General features: G+C 42.9%; 1 protein-coding gene across 2 annotated transcripts in view; it reads right to left on the reverse strand.

The window, feature by feature from the left end:
* Positions 1-9,106, reverse strand: part of MGLL (monoglyceride lipase) — a 48,887-nt gene extending 39,781 nt beyond the window's left edge. The window contains exons 1-2 of one of the 2 annotated variants that reach the window (XM_069968732.1): positions 9,025-9,106; positions 4,226-4,360 (exon numbers count right to left, since the gene is read on the reverse strand). In XM_069968732.1, coding sequence (XP_069824833.1) covers positions 4,226-4,353 — 128 coding nt within the window. In that variant the 5' untranslated portion in view covers positions 4,354-4,360; positions 9,025-9,106. Of the gene's footprint in view, positions 1-4,225; positions 4,361-9,024 lie in introns of those variants that run through there. The other variant, XM_069968733.1, reaches the window with a different exon arrangement.
* Between the last annotated feature and the right edge of the window lie 2,441 nt (positions 9,107-11,547).

Here is an 11,547-nt window from a genome sequence, read left to right on the forward strand (position 1 = left end):
TGACAATTGGTGACCTCTGACACACTAGTCGGCATTTCTTTCCCTCTCTGTATGGGTGAGATTAGAGTGTTGTAGCACTAATATAATGCTGAGTTTGTGCTAATACACATGAGTCAGTCTGAAGAAGCGAAGTTGTAGTGTAAAACTTGAGCAGAAAAAAAGTGGTCTGACCCTTAAATTAGATATATTAGATATAGGTATATTCAGACTCTAATCTAATCTTAATAAAGCACTACATGACCTAAGCGGTCAACACTGAAGACAGTGAATAGCAGGTAAGGATAAAATTCTTTATATGTACATAATAACACTTATACAGTATATACACGAGATGTGCCATTAAGATAAAGCGGGAAGAAAGTTTGAGTTCATTCTGTAAAAACTCAGATGGTTTCCAGGTGTTCAATGAAAAGTTCTCCTGGAAACTGGCTGATAGTGGGGGTCCTGCTGCTAGGACCCCCTGAGATCCGCAGCTGTCAGTGGGGGACTTGCCTAATGTTATCATGATGTGAGAGGGAACGGAAGCATTGAGATTAATGTGTAATGCACAGATGACGGGGCTGCCTTTAGCTGCTGATCTCCTGTGAAGAGATCCTGATCAGCCACCACTATTACCTTCATACGCTTTAACCCTATAGCTACCAGAATAAGTTAGGGCAGCTATTTTTATTCCATTTTTTTCAATGTATAATGTATAACATTAGCATTTTTCATATGTATTTTTCAAGTTGTGTACAAGGAGGCTGTATGGAGTCCCTGGGGCTCTGTATTATGAAGCCATTGATAGTCTTCATGTGGCTATACAGACATGGTGTTAAAATATAAATACTCATATGGTAATCTATAATATGGGTCAAAGTAATCCAATATAAAAACCGGATGCATACAGAGCTATGGTTGGCCCCAGACATTTATGACTACAATATATTATATGAGTGTGCATGGGTCCTAAGGGTATATTCACACATTGCAGATCTGCAACTTATTATTTATCTGTTTCGGTGCAGAAACAATGCATACTCTCTACAAATGACCTGCAGCAGATCCGCAGGTAATCCACAAGAAATCTGCAGTGTGTAAAACTATTCTTATTTTCTTACTGTAGCTGGGGCATCAGGAATAGGTGAACACGACTGTTTGGGGTCAATTTAGTGATTAAAGGGGTTTGCCAACGAATAGACACTCCATATCAGTAGGATCAAGGATGAGTGTCTGATTGGTGGTAGTCTGGTTATTGGGACCCCCATAATCATAAAAATTTGTGTCCTTTATCCCCCTAGGAAAATACAATGGTGATAAGACACACATAATACACTTTGCCTCTCTTTTCAACACTAGCTCTGGAATAAGAAGGCCACAGGTCCCAGTGATCATTACTTCATGTGGATAGGGGATGAGTGCCTTTTGTGGACAAACCCCTTTGAGACCCTTTCACGCAGACTAGTGGGGGGAATAACAAGAACCAATGTCATTTGCTGAGCCCTTACATTGTTTGACCAATCGTGCAGCCAGGTCTCATGAACGACCGTTGTTTATTGAATGCTTCATGCAGCTCTTAAAGTTTACATTCCCTCAGTTTACACATGGCGCAGCCAATAACCCTGATTTTATTGGCCCCACAACAACTCCAGTAAGCTGACAAACAAACTTTCCTAAGTATGCTCATTCGCCCGATAAAGGGGCCTTTATGGCCCTATTACACAGGAAAATCTTTCCGTGTGTATGCAGGCAACAATCGAAAAATCGTTTATGTGTCGTTAATAATCGCATCTTTTAAGTGAACCATAAAATCATTGTTAATCATTCACTAATCTTTCGGTGCATGTACACATCGTTTGTTATTATCGTTTTGTCTAATAGGACCCTTAAGGCCCTATTACACACATAAGGGGAAATTTATGAAACATGGTGTAAAGTGAAACTGGTGCAGTTGCCCCTAGCAACCAATCAGATTCCACCTTATACTCCGCACAGACTTTTTGGAAAGTGAAAAGTGGAATCTGATTGGTTGCTAGGGGCAACTGAGCAAGTTTCACTTTATACCAAGTTTGATAGATCTCCACCACAGAGTTTAGGACAGATATCTGACAGATTTTTGAGACCAAAGCCAGGAGTGGATTTGAAAAGAGGATGAACCTCAGTCTTTTTTTTTTACCTGTTCTCAGTTTCTAGTCTGTTCCTGGCTTTGACTTCTATAATCTCTCAGATATCTGTCAGATAAATCTGTGTGTGTAACAGGGTCCTTAGTCACATGACTGCCAGGTCCAGTGCTTCTGGTCCTTTAATTAGTACAAAGTGGTCACTGGTTAATCCCATTCACTATTAAATAGGTTAAAGGGTTTATTGAAGTCACCGGCAATATAATTATATAACAACATTCCAACATAACAATTATACCCTCTAAATTCCATAACAATTTAAACTAGTCAGGTTTGACAGGTAAAGGAATTTTAACACTATCTCCACGTCATTGACTTGTTTACCTCTGTACCTATAACCGACTGCAGCAGAATAGACGCATTCCGCAGGATTGACACAGCTAAGTAAATATTCTTACAGCTGTGATCAATGGTGCTGTACCTCCGTATACACGCACACAGCAAGAAAGACACTAAAAGCTGCAGGTCTGCTCCAACTGTGTCATTTCTAGGCATCTTTGTAATGAAACTTAATTAGAATCTTCGTTAATCTCCATCAGCAGATATCATCTTCTTCTCCATTTAACAGTATTCCATTTGCATATGGAGCACGCTGGAAAATACTCTCACATATTGTTTGCAGACATTTTGCAGCATTCATGCAGCTTGTATCGGAGTCTGGTAGGGGACAAATGCCTAACCTGATTTCTGTGGGTGCCTCGTATGTGTCTTAAAGGTCAATCGATCAGTCAGTTTAGGATAAAAGCAATGTTCCCACAGTCAAGTTTCTTTTGAATACAAAGCCAGGAACAGATCGTAAGTGGGGACATGTATTAAGGAAAGACTGTGGTCACAAACGTTGCAGTATTATTGCAGTACTTTTGCGGTACTACAGCGCTTTCACAGAAATTGTGCAGTCAAATTAGTGTTGTTCTCTTAGATGGTTTACACAGACTATTACATGGCCTAGTAATCACACGGCCCTTTCCTGCAATAAGCTGTCAGCCAGACATCTCTTATTACAGGGAAAGATGTGCAGCCAATGGTTGATGTGCAGCCAATCAACCCGATCAACCAACGAACAAGCATTCACTCATTCATCAGCTAAAAGCTAACCCAATCACACACAGCGAATAATAGGGTCGATTAACTTCAGCTCTTTTTAAATGCATTCCTGGTTTTACTTTGAAAGCTGTATTAAAGCAAATGAACCACTAGTACATGGCTTGGTGCTTTTTACATGAACAGTCCAGCGCTGGTGTGGTGATGCTGGTGCCATGGTTCTATTTTTGAACTGCCGCCCGGTTCTTGTGCATGGTGCTGGTCTACAACCGAGCACTGGCCTGCCAAGAAGCACTGGAGGCGGGGTGGCACCCAATGTGACGAAATTGCAGATTGCCACACGGGCGCCAGCGGCCTGCCTCCAGTGCTTCATGCCCGGTCAGTGCTCGGTAATAGACCACCATTGTGCGTGGGAGCCGGGCGCCGGTTAAAAAAAAGGACCGAGGCATCCCTGTGCCAATCTATTCACGTAAAAAACAAAAAAGCTAAGTACTAGAGTACATAGAGCTGTATCCATCTCTGCCAGGCATTGGAAGTCAAATGCTGAGTGTTTAGGGTTTTACGAACCCAAACTTACTATAAATTCAGTCATCTCTAATAGGAACACAACCTTACAGTTAGCAATTACTACACAGCAGCACATTCTGGCAGATTACTGAGGAGCTGTTATCCCAATCTTAAAGGAATTATCCAGAATGGTATCACTGTACAGTGAAAAGCTCTGTAGCTTTCTAATATACTCTGTGTCTCAGATTCCTGACTGTTCTCTCTGGTTGCAATCCCTCTACAGACCTAATATTTAGTGCAGCAGAATTTGTTACTCATCTACATTCTAATATTCATGTCATCATTCATGGACAGCAAAAAGGAATCTTAAAAATGGCGGGGAACTAAAACCGTAATTTTATACAACAGTTTTCAGTAAATACCCGCTAGTGCATTCTCACACTAGATTACAATTGCAATTACACCCCTTAAAGGGTTCAATTAAAAAAAAAGTCTGCTTTATGATAAGTTTCCCTTACCTGGGCTGACCTGTTGGTTTCCAATATTTGCAGTATATTTGCTGTCCATCTGCATTGGTGTAATGCTGCAAACTTTTGTATGCAGCATCCTGCGGACTAAGCCCGGGGGAACCGTCTTCAGGCATCATTGGGGTACTGCCAGAGAAGAGAAAAACATCCAAAGTAAAAACAGATTCTCAAGATCGCATCAAAAACTTATGACATGACCAGGAGGCCCTATAGGTCACAGATACAGATGCAGCATTGTTTACACAGGCAGAGCAGTGGGAGAAAGGGAAGTGGGATGTAATATGGGATGTATAATTTGTATAATGAGGTAGATGAACAGTATATGCTACTCAGCAGGTCTGTGGAACCTGAGTGACAATCCTTAAGCTAAATTTACACGTCAGTATTTTTCATCCGTTTTCCTGGACCAGGAAATACGGAATCTATTACAAACCATTATTTTCAATGGTGCTATTCATACATCCAGGTTTTTTTGCGGATTCCGCAATCCGTGACAAAAAAACCCGGACATGTTGTAATACGGTCCGGAATTACGGAACGGACACCCCAATAGAAGTCTATGGAGAGCACAAAATTTGCAGAGAGTACATTGCAATCTGCAAAACCATCCGCAAAACCATCCGTATCAAGGATCACCAAGCTCCTCCTGCCAGAAATATCCTGCCTAATAGAAATGACTGTAAAATGGCCCCTACACAACCAGGTGACCTTTTTTGGGGATTGGCACAGCAAATGACATCATTTTTGCTATCCCCTCTTTTTTTTCAGTATACCTTTTTTTGCGGATCCCCAAAAAACGGATAAAAATAAGCAACACAATACGGATGCAAAACAGATGATTTTTTTTTTTTTTTTGCGGATTGCAGATGAAAAATAGAGTATCCAGATTTTCATCCAGGAAAATATAGTGAAGAGTGAATGTGGCCTTAGAGGGGTTTTCTGGTTTATACAACATTCTGAATTTAGTCTGTGTTCACGTGTTGCTGTTTTGCTGCATTTTTTTCACAATTTTGCCAAAATCATGGCAAAGGACCAAGCACATTCACGCATTACATGGATAAACTGTACTTGTACATGGGGTATCCCTGCCACAGATTTTTTAATTTTTACAGTGAATCAAATTGCTAAGAAAAAAAGAAAACATACTCGTCTGTCCTGATCCCCCGCTGCTGTTATTCTCATAGCTCTAAATTGTCAAAACAGCAGAGCAGGTTGGTGTGCATTCTTTTTTATTTTCATAGCACCGACTCACTTTAAAAAATGTGGGTTTGGAATACCCCTTTAAATGAGAAGCATGTAATGCTTCATTTCACCTGTTGGGTCAAAAATGACTAAAGAGAATATTAAAGACTTATAATTTTATTGGTAAATTCCCACCTGTGTATAGATAGCACATTCATTCTGTTTGTATACAGAAGTCAATGCCAGTTCTTAAAGGGACAAACACACCCAAGTATACAAAGCATCCTGTATGTATAAATAACAGAGTGTGGCAAGGAAATGGCTACACATTGCGTGTTCTGCTTTGCAGTCACACTTTACAATAGGCAACTACTGTTCTGGGTCATTTATATAAGTGAACAGTTCCTGCATTTAACCAAATATCCCCATGACCAGCAAAAGACAAGTCGACTACATTCCTTTATTAGAAAACCAGCAGGAAGCTTATCCGCTCTACAGGGCGGCAACAGAATTATTTCTGCTACATTCTCATCTGGCAGTAAGAGGGTTAAAAGAGACCACACAGACCCACCCAGGACACACTGGTTATTGCAGCCGTTCCTTAGGCATATAGAAGAACAGGAAAGCACAGGTGTCACTGATACTGACTACAAACATTTAACATATATATATAGATATATATATATATATATATATATATATATGGCCAACATATATGACAGTGCTGTACAGAGATGGGACCAAGCCAGAGTAAACAAAAGCACACCCACAGCAACACAGTGAGACATACAAACTCCATACAGATGTTGTTCTTGGCTGGAATCAAACCCAGGAGCCCAGTGCTGCAAGCCAACAGTGTTAACCACATACACTAAACATACATTGTGGAGTGTAATTGTATTCTAAACATAGATACAGTACATATGTAAGAATAGCAACACATAGCAACAGTGCTAAACTATATATAACACCTAATATGCCTAGTCAGTTTTATAGGACATAAGTGGATGTTAGTTCCTATAACGCTTCCTTTATTATTATGAAATGACGGCAATATTTCTACATTGTAGGTACAGTTTCTGCACTGACAATGTGCAGACAGGTGAAGGTCACAGGGCAACTAAAAGGGGTGAAAGCATCAGGAATAAACAGAAACTGCTGCCACATTGTGGAATAACAGGGGCATACAGCTTCCTTGGGAGAACAGCACAGCCTGTGTTCAGATGCCAGAGCAACAGATTGGGCATCCCCAGGTAAAGGTCCAAGAGGATTGTTCAATTATGCAGATAATAATAATGCCACCTGGTAACCCCAGTATATTGGGACTGAAGGGAATTATTAGCAGAAGCAATATAAACCTCATCTTATAGACCCAAATGATCATACACAGAGCTCACACAATAATCAATGCCACAAGCTGCCAAGTGATCGATACTAAAAACACACACTCTGCCCTATCTGCTAATACATCAATAACAGGCGGCATTATCTACCAGGAGATCATGTGAAGAATATCTGGAATGCAAGCCAGGAATGTGTGTGCAGGCAGCCGGCAGTCGCTTGTCAATATACCCACTGGTACAGCCTGCTGGTTTACATTACATAGGTCTCCTGCAAAAAGAACAGTCAGCTCTGCAGCCAAGGGATGGCTATATATACTATAATATCCATCTATACAGGATCAGGTATGGAAACAGAGAGTCAGCTCTACAGCCAAGGGATGGCTATATATATTATAATACTGATCTATACAGGATCAGGTATGGAAACAGAGAGTCAGCTGTGCAGCCAAGGGATGGCTATATATATTATAATACCCATCAATACAGAATCAGGTATGGAAACAGAGAGTCAGCTGTGCAGCCAAGGGATGGCTATATATATTATAATACCCATCAATACAGAATCAGGTATGGAAACAGAGAGTCAGCTGTGCAGCCAAGGGATGGCTATATATATTATAATACCCATCAATACAGAATCAGGTATGGAAACAGACAGTCAGCTCTGCAGCCAAGGGATGGCTATATATATTATAATACCCATCAATACAGAATCAGGTATGGAAACAGACAGTCAGCTCTGCAGCCAAGGGATGGCTATTTATATTATAATACTGATCTATATAGGATCAGGTATGGAAACAGAGAGTCAGCTCTGCAGCCAAGGGATGGCTATATATACTATAATACCCATCTATACAGGATCAGATATGGAAAGAGAGAGTCAGCTCTGCAGCCAGGAGATGGCTATATATACTATAATACCCATCTATACAGGATCAGGTATGGAAACAGAGAGTCAGCTCTGCAGCCAAGGGATGGCTATATACTATAATACTGATCTATATAGGATCAGGTATGGAAATAGTCAGCTCTACAGCCAAGGGATGGCTATATATACTATAATACCCATCTATACAGGATCAGGTATGGAAACAGAGAGTCAGCTCTGCAGCCAAGGGATGGCTATATACTATAATACTGATCTATATAGGATCAGGTATGGAAATAGTCAGCTCTACAGCCAAGGGATGGCTATATATACTATAATACCCATCTATACAGGATCAGGTATGGAAACAGAGAGTCAGCTCTGCAGCCAAGGGATGGCTATATACTATAATACTGATCTATATAGGATCAGGTATGGAAATAGTCAGCTCTGCAGCCAAGGGATGGCTATATATACTATCCTCCCCATCAATACAGAACTGAATGGACAGTTCTGCAGTAGGAGATGGCACAAAACTATATACTATTATACCCATCTATATGCACTACAATGGAAAGGAAGTGTCATCCCTGCAGCCAAAAGATGGCACAGACCCAGACCCAGTCATACCCTTTAGCATGAGCATGGGAAGAGAATCAGCTCTGCACAGTAATGGTAAATGTGCCCTATCATAACCATGAGAAAAGACACAGTTATGGAAAGAGAGTCAGCTCTGCGGCCAAGAAAGTGGCACCGACCTTCTTACCCATTGATATAGCAGTAAGCACAAAAGGGGAAGTAAGCTCTGCAGCCAAGCTCATGCAGGTTCCTTCCCATATATGCATGAAGAAGGATGGGCAGCCCCCCTATGTAGGTGATAGAGCTACCAGGGCCCTCTGATGCCCATCTATAAAGGTATACCCTGCAGAACACCCCCTACACACAAGCTATTGTATCTGGCATCCAATAATGTCTATAAAAACAGTGCATTCCTGCAAACAGAGCAGCTCTGCAGCCATGTGCCAGGCGGTGGTGATCCCTGCCTTACCAGTGCCCCATTGTGCCACCTGCCTGCTGCCAACTGCTCTGTAACTGTGCCCAGAAAAGCTTTAGGTGTTGCATTGCCTTCTATAGTGGGTGAGGGTGCTGCTGTCTGATGGGTACAGCCAGTGCCCAGCAGCCATGGCACAGGCTATTGCCACATCCAGGGCAATTGTATGTGCCTCTGTGAGGGTGAGTGAGGTGCCCATCCCCAGTGCCCGCCCGCAGAGGCACCATCACACCCAGGAGATATTCCGGGTGATACCCAGCAGCAGTGAGGGGGCAGCTGCCAGTCCCCGTGCCCTCACCCGCTGATGCACCACACACACACACACACACACATGCCGCCTTACCCAGCCGCAGAGCCAGCAGAGTGCGCTCCTAGCCCCGGAGTGTCATGCTGTGCCAGCTCGCAGCCCTCTTTCTGACAGCAAGTGTAGCCCGCACGGATGATGAGACGAGGGGGCGGGGCTAGGCAGATCAACTGGGCGGGGCTACAAACTGTCACTCTGCCAGCACTGGTCCGAGCACGTGGATGGCCGGGAGTGGGTGGGGACAGTGTAGGTGGAGGGTGTGACCAGCCTTTGACCACGCCCCTTCTGAAGGCAGCATGTCTGTTGTGGAGAGCTGTGTAGCAGCAGAATGATATAGAGAGAAGGCGAGGAGCCATTGTGTCCGCACATCTACATGGCAGTCACGGATATGTGTCTCATAGCATTCCCTCTGAGGAGGTGGGCTGCGCTCTGCATTCTTTATTAATAGTGGTCTGTCACTTTAAATGGACACTATGGCAGAGACTCTTCTTATCCATATACATATGCCTATCCATTCCTCTTCCTCTCAGCCTGATAGGGATCCCTCCTGTCCCTATGCTATGCCCATTACATTACACTCAGCAATGTCAGCATCCATCCTCTCCTCCGTGCTATATACTACTAGTCTCCTCTTCTTTCAGGCTACGAGCGGCAGGCTCCGCCTTTCCCCGCCCCCATGACATCAGCCCGCACACAGCAGAGCACAGGCGCCGCCCATATTTAACCCTCTCATGTGCGGGAGCCATCACACGCTGCGCCCCAGCATCGGCGGGCACGTGCAGCTGGGCGCTCTCACCGCCAGATAGCATCCTTCCATCTGCATCAGGGATGGGGACCTGCGGCCCTTGAAGGACTACAATCCCCATCATGCCTGGACAGCCAAAGCTTCACCTTTCTCTCTAAGCTTGATGGGAATTGTAGTTTTGCAACAGCTGGAGTGCCAAAGTACCATCCCTGATCCACATGTTCCCTAAGGCTAAATTCACACATCTGTAGCCAACATAGGACCAATGGTATTCAATGACCCTGTTCACACGTCCGTATGTGTACGAGGCCGCGATCTGTGCTGCAAAAAAATAGGACCTGCTGTAACGTGGATTGCATTTGGCATTGGATGGCATTTCTTTATATTCCAGCCTCTCTAATGATTTCTATGGGGATCAGTGCTGTAACCAGAGTCCGACTTATGACGTCCTATTTTTTCAAAGAACGGATTGTGGATCTGTAAAAAACGGAACGTGTGAATAGCCTAACAGTAAGAAATGGGCTATACAATTGTGTGTGATCACGGACAACTGCACCGGACCTAACCCTGGATTGTTTTTATTATAGCTTACCTACCAGCGTCGTCACATGTCATCATCTATCTCTCTATACAGATACTGACTGCGCCAGCTATAGCCCCCTATCCAAACCTTATGGGGGCAATATAAATACAGATACACATACGGTACAAACATGAGCTGTAACTACACTGGTGCCTTGGATTACGAGCATAATTTGTTTCGGGACCGTGCTTGTAATCCAAATCCACTCTTATACCAAAGCAAATATTCCCATAAGAAATCATAGAAATGCAGACAATTGGTTCCACACCCCAAATATAATAATTTCTTATTCTAAATAACATGTAAAACAGATGAAACAAACATTTAGAAACAGCAGAATATGTGATATTATAAGTTACTGTACAGTAATGGAGAGGATGGGAAACACAAGGGTGGACAGAGACTGCAGGGAGCAGGAAGGAATGAGTAGGGCAGATGTAGGCACAGTATAGCAGCACTCTCTGTCTGGGGAGAGAGGGGTTACAGCTATGAAGTCCTGTCCTCTGATGCAAGCCTCAGCCTGAAGTGGATCTGCTATGATTTGGAAGGTGAGGGAGACTTCCTGGGTCAGAGTACAGTACTGTAGACCCGGCTATGCAGGCCATGTCCCTCCCCCATTCCTCCTCCCACCCAGTACAGGGAGCTCTTACACCAAAACAATGCTCTTTAACCAAGTCACAATATTGAAAAACTGTGAGCTCTTGAACCAAAACGCTCTTAAACCAAGTTACTCTTTAACCAAGGTACCACTGTATTTGTTTGTGAAGGAAAGAGATGCACAATCCAACAATGTGACTTGGCTTGCTCAATTCTCCATGCTTGGTATATGTACAGTCGCTGATCAGCCCTTCCCATTCTACTGCCATGCAAAAACTAGGTCAAAGGTGCCATCACTTAGGACACATATCAAATATCTGGCATCAAGAAATAGCATGTAAGCCTGCTGACGTGTGACGGTATCTTATGGCAATGTACATTGTTAGGATCAGGGTTCCTATGAGATTTCCCAATGTATACTTCCACCTGTGAGCTCTATATATTAGTTGTTGTACAGGACAAACCAGGACGCAGTAACAATAACCTACTGAGTATTCAGGTTACACTTGTAGTGCAGAGTGTATATTACATAATAGTTGTGTATAATTACTCAGTATGTTTTGTCATAGGATTCTTATATAACCCACCCCAAAACTTATTTAATTCAATAACCATCATATGTGAAACTACAACTCCT

The sequence above is a fragment of the Dendropsophus ebraccatus genome, chromosome 4 (genome assembly GCF_027789765.1).
Source record: "Dendropsophus ebraccatus isolate aDenEbr1 chromosome 4, aDenEbr1.pat, whole genome shotgun sequence".
NCBI lineage: Eukaryota > Metazoa > Chordata > Amphibia > Anura > Hylidae > Dendropsophus > Dendropsophus ebraccatus.